This window comes from Salmo trutta, unplaced genomic scaffold (assembly GCF_901001165.1).
Source record: "Salmo trutta unplaced genomic scaffold, fSalTru1.1, whole genome shotgun sequence".
Classification (NCBI taxonomy): Eukaryota; Metazoa; Chordata; class Actinopteri; order Salmoniformes; family Salmonidae; genus Salmo; species Salmo trutta.
The window spans coordinates 327,001-340,337 of record NW_021822565.1 but is presented as its reverse complement, the minus strand read 5'-3'; the positions used below and the strand labels follow the sequence as shown (position 1 = coordinate 340,337).

The 13,337-nt window shown below is 46.4% G+C and overlaps 1 protein-coding gene across 1 annotated transcript in view; it reads left to right on the top strand.

Annotated features, from left to right (window-relative positions):
- Window positions 1-13,337, top strand: part of anpepa (alanyl (membrane) aminopeptidase a) — a 92,308-nt gene that overhangs the window by 34,960 nt on the left and 44,011 nt on the right. Inside the window, exon 3 of the mRNA XM_029744178.1 lies at window positions 12,413-12,555. Within this exon, the coding sequence (XP_029600038.1) occupies window positions 12,413-12,555 (143 nt within the window). The remainder of the gene's footprint in view (window positions 1-12,412; window positions 12,556-13,337) is intronic.

Genomic DNA, 13,337 nt, shown 5'->3' with positions numbered 1-13,337 from the left:
AAAGCAAATAACCAAAAGAACCACAAAACTCCCCAACCAATATCAATAAGGTGTCTGCGTGGAGAGAGTCTCCCCAATGAATGGGGAAGAGGTCCATTTATCCTGGGAAACACCTGAGCCCAGGTGTTTCCCATTTATCTGACGACCCTTCCAACTCCGCCCACCGGCCTCCTAATAAAGAAACAAGAACAAGAGAGAATACGGCAGACAGAGTGGGAGGGTCGTCACACCCCCCCCCATAAAACCGGGGACCAACAAGGACCCCGGAACAACACACCAGCCTCTGCGTCCCAAATTTACAAGAGGTTACATGTGCACCTTCCACTTGCCCCAGCCAACCTCCTTCTCCCCAGACCTCAGCAACCTTTGTGTACAGGAAGCAACTTTTAAGAGGAAAAAAGAAAACGAGACCAGGAGGGAACAGACAGGAACGACAGAACACGACAACCCCAAATTGACACAAGCCTCTGCGTCCCAAATTGACACAAGCCTCTGCGTCCCAAATTGACACAAGCCTCTGCGTCCCAAATTGACACAAGCCTCTGCGTCCCAAATTGACACAAGCCTCTGCGTCCCAAATTGACACAAGCCTCTGCGTCCCAAATTGACACAAGCCTCTGCGTCCCAAATTGACACAAGCCTCTGCGTCCCAAATTGACACAAGAGGTTACATGTTCACCTTCCACTTGCCCCAACCAACCTCCTTCTCCCCAGTCCTCAGCAACCTTTATGTACAGGAAGCAACATTTAAGAGGAAAGGAGAACACAAGACCAGGAGGGAACAGACGGGAAAGTTAGAACATGACAACCCAAACAATGATCACTCACATAACACTCAGGAACAGGGCACACAAAAGACCACATCAGCTACAAACGCAAACAACATTTCCCAACGATTCATAGTCACGCCAACGATTCATAGTCACTAAACTCATAACGAATACGAGTACAGACTAGAGGGTGTAATACAGGCAAAAATGTCATATGCCCTACTCGTCAGTGGCACCTGCCAATGGCACAATAATAGATCAAATTTGCTCACAAACTTAACTGCGCCGACTTGATCAACGCCATCCTCCATCTAAGGAAGAGGAAATTAATCCGGCTTAGTAACTCCGTTTACATTACGGTGGTCCGTTCCATCCGTTTTACTGACCAAGATACAGGGAGAAGCCCAACTAGAGAAAGAAGGCTCTGCTATCTTACTCTCCAGCATGTACCTGACCTCAGCATCCAGACAACGCAGTTTCTCTACAGAGACTCTATAGAACCGCTGACGAATGGGGTCAGCATTTCCAGTGTCAATATCATGCTCTATCAAGTTTGTACGTGTATGTGTCACAGAAAACAAACCTGGAATTTTCCGAATCAGAACAACCAGCTCTTTCCGCCCATCAACAGGTAGCTGAGTGAAAGGGCCATCCAAAATATCCAGTGTCTCAGAATTTTTTAATCTACCCTGCAGTATGCAATCATCGGGACTAGGAACATTTTTTTCCTCATGCACAGACCTAGTATTAACAGAACCAAGGGAAGCAACGTTATCAGCCAAACGAACAGGTTTACCGTCCCCTATAGACACCCACTTTCTCATCAGAACATCCTCTTGGGGAAAATAACCATATGCGACATCTCCCAACTGTTCCACAGGCACAATTTGGTCACGCAACTCTTCTAATGTGTGGTCCATCCGTGGCGCATTGTTTAGATCGGAGAGGAGTACAGACAACGGAATAACAGGGAAAACAGTGAGAGACTTCTTTGTGGTATTCTCATTTACCGGAGCAGGGACCAGGTCACCATGGCTCATAGACCGCGTCACTGTACCCGCAGAGAACACCGCTGGGAACCTCTGCTCACTCTCATCAGGAATCCCTACAAGTGACGGTTTAGTGGAAACCACTAGAGATGGAAACACGACAGGCCACACACTCTCGCCAGCCAAGTTATTCCCAAGGATAACGTCGATACCCTCAATAGGCAACGAAGGACGCACTCCCACAACAACCTCACCTTTCACCAGTCCACAATCCAACATTAGTCTATGCAATGGAACTGACAGATTGTTCAAACCTATTCCCCTAATTAGAACACTATTCCCAGAATCAGACTCAGCAGAGAAGGGTAACACAGATTCCAACACAAACGATTCCGAGGCACCTGTGTCTCGTAGGATCTTCACTGGCACTAGGTTCTTACTTCCTAACATGGACACAAAACCCTCCGTAACGAAAGGTAAATAGCCTGGGTCAATATGAACTTTCACATGGCCCTGGGCCTGAGACAATGTTTCAGTAGTAAACTGATGTGGAACAGACGCAGCTAACGCCGTAGGCCTAGATTTAACGTTAGCGCACGTACTGAATTTACCCCTAGACCTGAGAACCGGACATTCATTTTTCCAATGACCTGAGCCGTGACAGTAGTGACACTCTTGACCAAAGTCAGTTATACCACGGGAGTCAGGCTCAACCCTAGTTGAATAAAACTCTGCCCGTGAACCAGAGTATCTTTTTGAGCGTGGCTCAAATCTCTCCGAACGCCCCCACTCACTCCAAGTACGGGGTTCTACAAAAACACTTTTGTGAGTCAAAACATATTCGTCTGCCAAAACCGCAGCTTCAGCGACAGTTTTAACTTTCCGTTCGTTAATGTACGTGGCTATATAATCAGGAATTGTGTCCTTAAATTGCTCTAGCATAATCAGATCACACAGCCCTTGAAAAGTCATAACCGCAGAGGCGGAACACCAGCGATTAAACTGTGAAGATAATTTTCGCGCAAACTCAACATGAGTCTGCTTATCATCCCTTTCTAAAGTTCTAAATCGTTGGCGGTAAGCCTCAGGAACCAATTCGTAAATCTGTAACACCGCCGTTTTAACCTTATCATAAATGACACTGTCGGCTACACTAAGAGCTGAATATGCTTCCTGCGCTTTACCAGTCAGCACACATTGCAACATCAAAGTGCGATCAGAATCAGGCCAACTCCTAGCGTTAGCAACACGCTCAAACAACAAAAAGAATGTCTCAGGATCCTTTTCATTAAACTGAGGCAACAACCGTAAATTCCCAACAATGTCAAATGTGTCCGGGGCACGACCAAAAGAGGAACGATTCCTAAGTAATTCTGGGTCACCTTCCCAGAGCAAACTCTCTCCTGAGAGCTTTCCTTCCCTAACCAACTCTAGTCGCTCTTGTTGCAGCTTGATTTTAGCACGCTCGATATCCTGTTTAAATTCCAATTCCTTTTCATGTTTTAACCGATCTGCACGCTCCATATCCTGTTTAAATTCCAATTCCTTTTCATATTTTAACTGATCAGCAGCCAATTCCTTTTCATGTTTTAACTGATCAGCAGCCAATTCCTTTTCATATTTCAACCGATCTGCACGCTCCATATCCTGTTTAAATTCCAATTCCTTTTCATATTTTATACGATCGTGCTCTTGCTGTAACAGAAGCAGCTCTTTCTGCTGTTCAAAAAGAAGATTACTAGGACTAACCGATGGAGCGGTAATTGTGACATATCGGGGAGACAGCGAGTCCTCAGCAGAGGCTGCCCCAGTGGAAACGTCAAGAATACCACTCTCCATCAGATTGGCCTTCACTATTAACCTAATGGAATTTTTTAGACGTTTATCACTAATTTCAATTTTGTAGTGTTCAGCAACCTTCAACAGCTGTTCTTTAGTACATAAGTCTAACAGTTCCTCTGATGGAAAGCGAATGAACTCGTCTACATTAGACGCCATAGTCAGAGAGAGAGAGGAAAGGGAGAGAAAAAAAAATCTCACTCAACCCCTCTGAGCACACCAGACCACAACAAGAGAAAAAACAATCACACTGATACCACAGAAAAGAGATGAGATATGGAGCTTCCCCAAAACCTACAATAACTCAACCCTAGTCTTCATGCAGATTTGCGGTGGGTAATTATGCACTGTAGCCCGCTGGCGAGGAAGTAACCCCCCAGCACGCTGGTAGATTCCACCAAGCCACGGATGTGCTCCCGAGACAACTGCTCAATCCACAGACACCACACAAAAATAACAAACATTAACAATGCCCAACATATTCCAACATGAAACACGTCGCTAAGCCTATCAGGGGAAAAAGACTATAGCTCCAGGTAGTAAGTTTCACTACCCTATCCAAATCTCCCACCGAGGTACACAGCTGATTCTACTCACCTCAGACCAATGTTCCAACAGCGAGTACAACAAGTGTTTCCAGGCTGGGCAGAGGCCTGAAAACTAACCAATGTACTCTCTCCAACGCAGCACACAAACAAAACAACCAAAGGCAACCAGTACTGAGCACCAAACTCAAACTAACAAACAAAGCACCTCAAGTTAACATACCTCCACGTTTTCTCCCAAACACAAGTTCAAAATCCCGGACGAGCCCCCACTTGTTACGAACCGGCTCAGGGTTCATAACAAAAGGGAGACAACGTGGAGACAAGGTGTATCAAAAATATCTATTTATTAAATAAATCAACTAAGAAGATAACAATGACATGTGTAATCAGTAATCAGTAGTGTAAGTGAGTGTGTTGCATACTTGAATGTAATAATGCAGAGTGTTGAAAGGTGCCAAAGCAAATAACCAAAAGAACCACAAAACTCCCCAACCAATATCAATAAGGTGTCTGCGTGGAGAGAGTCTCCCCAATGAATGGGGAAGAGGTCCATTTATCCTGGGAAACACCTGAGCCCAGGTGTTTCCCATTTATCTGACGACCCTTCCAACTCCGCCCACCGGCCTCCTAATAAAGAAACAAGAACAAGAGAGAATACGGCAGACAGAGTGGGAGGGTCGTCACACAACTTTGATGATATTTTCTGCTGTTGAATCATATTGCAAACGCACGTTACATTTGCAATATAGCGCGTTACGTTTGCAATATGATTTAATGGGCATTTAGCATCACAAATTTAGGCATGCTCAAAAATACTGCAGAAATGCATAATTGACTGGCCCGATGAACTCGGGATGGCCGGGCAGTGACTGTGGTTCCTCTCCATTGCTCGTCACACAGCAGTCAGCGTCCATCAGTCAATTAGATGTCATTCTGACACCAAACTGATAGCATCTGACACCAAATCCACTTTTTCCAACTCGTATAGAAGCCAACTATCACATATGTCAGAGAAGGCCCATAATTCACAGTGCTTTCAATTTTAACCATAAAAAAACATAAAACACATAGTTACGTTATAGCTGCGGGTCCAGTTCTGACATTATGTGTAGGCCTATGTGAGGCGACCCCGAATCCCAAGTTTCGGCTTGATAGGTCATTCGGTGCCCGAGCAATGGCCTAATTGGTGCTGAAAATCCACTTTTTCAGGGCGTTACTACGGGGTCCCTGAATGAGCTATCGGGCAGAGACATTGGGGTCTGTCTCTATGGGCCGAGGCGGTTTCAATGCACCTAGTCTTGCGACTCTGGGACATTTCTACATGTCGCCATGTCCGTGATATTCAAAATGAATTGAAAATATTGCAAATGTACGAGGCGGTTTCTCGGTCAGAGAACCTTCTCGAGCCCCATAAATCACCGTGCACTATCGACTTGAGCTCTAGAACAGGTTTCTAAAATTTCGGAGCTCTAGGTCTGACGGTTCTTGAATCGTTTGAACGAAAGTAACTATTGAAGGCGGTATAAGACTCTAAGCCCCACACTATGTCCCTATGGCCAAATTGTGTGTGTGTGTTTTTGTTTTTTTTGCAAAAAGAATAAACACACGTTGTCTTTGGGGTAGGCATATACAGAATCCTCAATATGAAGTCTCTACCTAAAGAATTGGCTGGATGACATAGGGTTGAGTTGTGTGATTTTCACTATATGCTGGTTGACCATATGACAATAGCTCTTTGCTGTTTTTAACAACTTCCGGTTGTCACAGGAAGCTCTTACTCAACACATGTTGTCTTTGGGTTAGACATAAACAGAATCCTGAATATGAAGTCTCTACCTTAAGAATTGACTGAATAACAGATGGTTGAGTTGCGTGATTTTCACTATATGCAGGTTGACCATATGACAATAGCTCTTGGCTGTTTTTAACAACTTCCGGTTGTCACAGGAAGCTCTTACTTCACACACGTTGTCTTTGGGGTAGACATAAACAGAATCCTGAATAAGAAGTCTCTACCTTAAGAATTGACTGAATGACAGATGGTTGAGTTGCGTGATTTTCACTATCTGCAGGTTGCTTATATGACAATAGCTCTAGGGTGATTTTAACATTTTCCGGTTGCTCCAGGAACCTTAGAATCGACACAGGTAGACCTCACAGTAGCCTGATGGATTGTTATAGAATACAGGTTCATAAGGCATTCATAACCCACATAGACTTCAGGTTGAATTTAGGAGAATTGTCAATGTATTCCTATGGGGAGAGAAGTCATTGCACACAGTTTGATCTAAACACCTTCTTTTCACTGTGAAGGGTTAATGCCACAGGGTCAAGGTTAGGCTTGCACATATCGGGAGGACCTCAGGAACGCTCCTGAGGTTGAATTGTGCTTCTAACCCTAATGGTTCTCTCACTGTCACCCATAAGCACTTGACATATTGGTGCAGGCCTCATTTTGGGCCTAGTTTTCTCACGGTCGCTGTGCTCATACCGAGCAAGCTACGGTCAAGCGGGGCGTCTCATTGAACTCGTCTCAGCCTAGAGATAATGGTAATGCCATTGCAGGCTCTTTGTGTCTTTAAGCACCGCACTGTGTCACTCCGTCCTTGCTGTGTGTGTGTTTGAGAGAGCTTTTCTTTGACATCTGATGGGATAAATGACTGATTTACAGTTCATGAGGGTTGCCTAGTCACACATATGAAGTTGTGGAAAGATCTGACCTTTTTAACCCTTCAAAACAGCCCCTATGACACCATTATAAGGCATTTCTGGTTGACACAGGAATCTGAACGTTAGGCTCTTATAGAATATTGAGTTTTAAGTGTTTCTCTTAAGAACTGACTTATTTACAGAGGGTTGAACAAGTGTGTGTTGTTTCAGAAAATCACAGAAAATCACAGAAATCTCGCAGAGCTCCGAAACCTGCCTTAACGGACTCATCTGAACATACTGCAACTGGATATGTAACTTTTTTGAAAAAAAAACCTCTTGTTGTTGAATATCACCAATGTGTCATTGTACAATTTCTCTGAAATGAACATTGGTAAATGCATGGTTCCTTTTCTCCTGACACCGTAGGCTCATGTAGTTTGATGTGAAGCGGTCAAATCAGCACTCTATTTTCCTGTTTGACTTTCAATCCCTGAAAAATAGCCTTAACTCGAAAAGCGTCGAGGCCTCGACTCCATCCTGTTCGGGGCCAACTGCCCATTATGCCAAACCCACGCAGACCGAGTTTCGTCTTCGAATTATCTTCCGTTTAGGAGAAAAAGCCGTGTCGCGATTGGTGATATATGTTACATTTGCAATATGATTCCATACGCCCTCTCGTGGAATAATCCGGGACTGCAAGGAAATGACCAAAATTTGAAAATTTAATTAAACGGAAACGGAAGGTCCGAGAGACTCCGTTCGATGACTTCCTGGAAGATCCGGCCCCTGTGAGCGGCCCGACGCCGTCCGCGGATTTATCGGACGTGGTCGGACGTCTAGTAAGGGAGCGTACATTTGCAACATGGACTTTCTCACTAACCATACGGATGGCGCACGCGACGTCCCTTCATGTATGTTAGACCCCTGGTTGGTATGAATCCTCTCAGTAGACCCCTGGTTGGTATGAATCCTCTCAGTAGACCCCTGGTTGGTATGAATCCTCTCAGTTAGACCCCTGGTTGGTATGAATCCTCTCAGTTAGACCCCTGGTTGGTATGAATCCTCTCAGTTAGACCCCTGGTTGGTATGAATCCTCTCAATAGACCCCTGGTTGGTATGAATCCTCTCAGTTAGACCCCTGGTTGGTGTGAATTCTCTGTTAGACCCCTGGTTGGTCTGAATCCTCTCAGTTAGACCCCTGGTAGGTATGAATCCTCTAAGTTAGACCCCTGGTTGGTATGAATCCTCTCAGTTAGACCCCTAGTTGGTATGAATCCTCTCAGTTAGACCCCTGGTTGGTATGAATCCTCTCAGTAGACCCCTGGTTGGTGTGAATCCTCTTTTAGACCCCTGGTTGGTTTGAATCCTCTCAGTAGACCCCTGGTTGGTATGAATCCTCTCAATAGACCCCTGGTTGGTATGAATCGTCTCAGTTAGACCCCTGGTTGTTATGAATCCTCTCAGTAGACCCCTGGTAGGTATGAATCCTCTCAGTTAGAACCCTGGTTGGTATGAATCCTCTCAGTTAGACCCCTGGTTGGTATGAATCCTCTCAGTTAGACCCCTGGTTGGTATGAATCCTCTCAGTTAGACCCCTGGTAGGTATGAATCCTCTCAGTTAGACCCCTGGTAGGTATGAATCCTCTGTTAGACCCCTGGTTGGTATGAATCCTCTCAGTTAGACCCCTGGTTGGTATGAATCCTCTCAGTTAGACCCCTGGTTGGTATGAATCCTCTCAGTTAGACCCCTGGTTGGTATGAATCCTCTCAGTTAGACCCCTGGTTGGTATGAATCCTCTCAGTTAGACCCCTGGTTGGTATGAATCCTCTCAGTAGACCCCTGGTTGGTATGAATCCTCTGTTAGACCCCTGGTTGGTATGAATCCTCTGTTAGACCCCTGGTTGGTCTGAATCCTCTCAGTAGACCCCTGGTTGGTATGAATCCTCTGTTAGACCCCTGGTTGGTATGAATCCTCTGTTAGACCCCTGGTTGGTATGAATCCTCTCAGTTAGACCCCTGGTTGGTATGAATCCTCTCAGTTAGACCCCTAGTTGGTATGACTCCTCTGTTAGACCCCTGGTTGGTATGAATCCTCTCAGTTAGACCCCTGGTTGGTATGAATCCTCTCAGTTAGACCCCTGGTTGGTATGAATCCTCTCAGTTAGACCCCTGGTTGGTATGAATCCTCTCAATAGACCCCTGGTTGGTATGAATCCTCTCAGTTAGACCCCTGGTTGGTGTGAATTCTCTGTTAGACCCCTGGTTGGTCTGAATCCTCTCAGTTAGACCCCTGGTAGGTATGAATCCTCTAAGTTAGACCCCTGGTTGGTATGAATCCTCTCAGTTAGACCCCTAGTTGGTATGAATCCTCTCAGTTAGACCCCTGGTTGGTATGAATCCTCTCAGTAGACCCCTGGTTGGTGTGAATCCTCTGTTAGACCCCTGGTTGGTTTGAATCCTCTCAGTAGACCCCTGGTTGGTATGAATCCTCTCAATAGACCCCTGGTTGGTATGAATCGTCTCAGTTAGACCCCTGGTTGGTATGAATCCTCTCAGTAGACCCCTGGTTGGTATGAATCCTCTAAGTAGACCCCTGGTTGGTATGAATCCTCTCAGTTAGACCCCTGGTTGGTATGAATCCTCTGTTAGTCCCCTGGTTGGTATGAATCCTCTCAGTTAGACCCCTGGTTGGTATGAATCCTCTCAGTAGACCCCTGGTTGGTATGAAACCTCTCAGTAGACCCCTGGTTGGTATGAATCCTCTCAGTAGACCCCTGGTTGGTATGAATCCTCTCAGTTAGACCCCTGGTTGGTATGAATCCTCTCAGTAGACCCCTGGTTGGTATGAATCCTCTCAGTTAGACCCCTGGTTGGTATGAATCCTCTCAGTAGACCCCTGGATGGTATGAATCCTCTCAGTTAGACGCCTGGTTGGTATGAATCCTCTCAGTTAGACCCCTGGTTGGTATGAATCCTCTCAGTATACCCCTGGTTGGTATGAATCCTCTCAGTAGACCCCTGGTTGGTATGAATCCTCTCAGTAGACCCCTGGTTGGTATGAATCCTCTCAGTTAGACCCCTGGTTGGTATGAATCCTCTCAAAAGACCCCTGGTTGGTATGAATCCTCTCAGTTAGACCCCTGGTTGGTATGAATCCTCTCAGTTAGACCCCTGGTTGGTATGAATCCTCTCAGTATACCCCTGGTTGGTATGAATCCTCTCAGTAGACCCCTGGTTGGTATGAATCCTCTCAGTAGACCCCTGGTTGGTATGAATCCTCTCAGTTAGACCCCTGGTTGGTATGAATCCTCTGTTAGACCCCATGGTTGGTGTGAACCCTCTCAGTAGACCCCTGGTTGGTGTGAATCCTCTCAGTAGACCCCTGGTTGGTATCAATCCTCTCAGTTAGACCCCTGGTTGGTATGAATCCTCTCAGTAGACCCCTGGTTGGTATGAATCCTCTACGTAGACCCCTGGTTGGTATGAATCCTCTCAGTTAGACCCCTGGTTGGTATGAATCCTCTGGTAGTCCCCTGGTTGGTATGAATCCTCTCAATAGACCCCTGGTTGGTATGAATCCTCTCTGTTAGACCCCTGGTTGGTATGAATCCTCTCAGTTAGACCCCTGGTTGGTATGAATCCTCTCAGTAGACCCCTGGTTGGTATGAAACCTCTCAGTAGACCCCTGGTTGGTATGAATCCTCTCAGTAGACCCCTGGTTGGTATGAATCCTCTCAGTTAGACCCCTGGTTGGTATGAATCCTCTCAGTAGACCCCTGGTTGGTATGAATCCTCTCAGTTAGACCCCTGGTTGGTATGAATCCTCTCAGTTAGACCCCTGGTTGTTGTGAATCCTCTCAGTTAGACCCCTGGTTGGTATGAATCCTCTCAGTAGACCCCTGGTTGGTATGAATCCTCTCAGTTAGACCCCTGGTTGGTATGAATCCTCTCAGTTAGACCCCTGGTTGGTATGAATCCTCTGTTAGAACCCGGGTTGGTATGAATCCTCTCAGTTAGACCCCTGGTTGGTATGAATCCTCTCAGTAGACCCCTGGTTGGTATGAATCCTCTGTTAGACCCCTGGTTGGTTTGAATCCTCTGTTAGACCCCTGGTTGGTCTGAATCCTCTCAGTAGACCCCTGGTTGGTATGAATCCTCTGTTAGACCCCTGGTTGGTATGAATCATCTATTTGACCCCTGGTTGGTATGAATCCTCTCAGTTAGACCCCTGGTTGGTATGAATCCTCTCAGTTAGACCCCTAGTTGGTATGACTCCTCTGTTAGACCCCTGGTTGGTATGAATCCTCTCAGTTAGACCCCTGGTTGGTATGAATCCTCTCAGTATACCCCTGGTTGGTATGAATCCTCTCAGTATACCCCTGGTTGGTATGAATCCTCTGTTAGACCCCTGGTTGGTATGAATCCTCTCAGTAGACCCCTGGTTGGTATGAATCCTCTCAGTAGACCCCTGGTTGGTATGAATCCTCTGTTAGACCCCTGGTTGGTATGAATCCTCTGTTAGACCCCTGGTTGGTCTGAATCCTCTCAGTTAGACCCCTGGTTGGTGTGAATCCTCTCAGTTAGACCCCTGGTTGGTATGAATCCTCTCAGTTAGACCCCTGGTTGGTATGAATCCTCTCAGTTAGACCCCTTGTTGGTACGAATCCTCTCAATAGACCCCTGGTTGGTATGAATCCTCTCAGTTAGACCCCTGGTTGGTGTGGATCCTCTCAATAGACCCCATGGTTGGTATGAATCCTCTCAGTTAGACCCCTGGTTGGTATGAATCCTCTCAGTTAGACCCCTGGTTTGTATGAATCCTCTGTTAGACCCCTGGTTGGTATGAATCCTCTCAGTAGAGCCCTGGTTGGTATGAATCCTCTCAGTAAGTCCCCTTGTTGGTGTGAATCCTCTCAGTAGACCCCTGGTTGGTATGAATCCTCTCAGTAGACCCCTGGTTGGTATGAATCCTCTCAGTAGTCCCCTGGTTGGTATGAATCCTCTCAGTAGACCCCTGGTTGGTATTAATCCTCCCAGTTAGACCCCTGGTTGGTATGAATCCTCTCAGTTAGACCCCTGGTTTGTATGAATCCTCTGTTAGACCCCTGGTTGGTATGAATCCTCTCAGTAGACCCCTGGTTGGTATGAATCCTCTCAGTAAGTCCCCTGGTTGGTGTGAATCCTCTCAGTAGACCCCTGGTTGGTATGAATCCTCTCAGTAGACCCCTGGTTGGTATGAATCCTCTCAGTAGTCCCCTGGTTGGTATGAATCCTCTCAGTAGACCCCTGGTTGGTATGAATCCTCTCAGTTAGACCCCTGGTTGGTATGAATCCTCTCAGTTAGACCCCTGGTTGGTATGAATCCTCTCAGTTAGACCCCTGCTTGGTATGAATCCTCTCAATAGACCCCTGGTTGGTATGAATCCTCTCAATAGACCCCTGGTTGGTATGAATCCTCTCAGTTAGACCCCTGGTTGGTATGAATCCTCTCAATAGACCCCTGGTTGGTGTGAATCCTCTCAATAGACCCCTGGTTGGTATGAATCCTGTCAGTAGACAGCCTGAACAGTTCTTTCATCCTGTGACATGATATTGAATATGATCTCTTTCCAGAGTTGTAGCCACGTCTCAGATGCAGGCTACGTTCGCCAGGAAAGCCTTCCCCTGTTTTGATGAACCTGCCATGAAGGCCGTCTTCCACGTTACGCTCATCCACCAACGAGGAACTGTAGCGCTGTCCAATGGCCGGGACGTTGGTTAGTTCACAGCCTATACATGACCCTCTTTGGGCTACCTCAACGTTCTCCACCCTTTCCCAAAGTCTGCACTGATACGCTTCCCGTCATGATTTAACAATGGTGGGAATACCTCCAGCCAATGGTGGGAGTACCTCCAGCCAGTGGCGGGAGTACCTCCAGCCAGTGGCGGGAATACCTCCAGCCAATCTCAAAGCTTTCCAATCCTCAACTGGAAGTGTGCAAGTGCAGCTTTTGGAAGAAGGGTGTAGAATATGGCTGTGGCCTTGTTATTGATATGTACAGCCCTACTATACATGGACTCTGGAGTTAATGACATCTCAGAAGGAATGAGAACGCTTGACAACATGTAATGAGAAAATCAACTACAGAGTGCTGTTAATGGTTCCTGTACGGTAACATTCAACTTTCCATGGTACAGTTAGCTCCTCCCTTTCTGTCTTTATCTTTCTCCCCACCCCCCCTCTCTCTGTCTCTCTCTCTCTGTCTCTCTCTCTGTCTCTCTGTCTGTCTCTCTGTCTGTCTGTCTGTCTCTCTGTCTGTCTCTCTGTCTCTCTCTGTCTCTGTCTCTCTCTCTCTCTCTGTCTCCCTCTGTCTTTCTCTTTCTCTCTTCTCCCCACCCCCCCCTCTCTCACTCTCTCTCTGCTCTTCTCTCATCCCTTTCTCTTCCTCTCCCTCTCTCCCTCTTTCTGTCTCTCTCTGTCTTTCTCTCTCTTTCTCCCTCTCTCTGTCTTTCTCTCTCTTTCTCTCTCTCTGCTCTTCTCTCATCCCTTTCTCTTCCT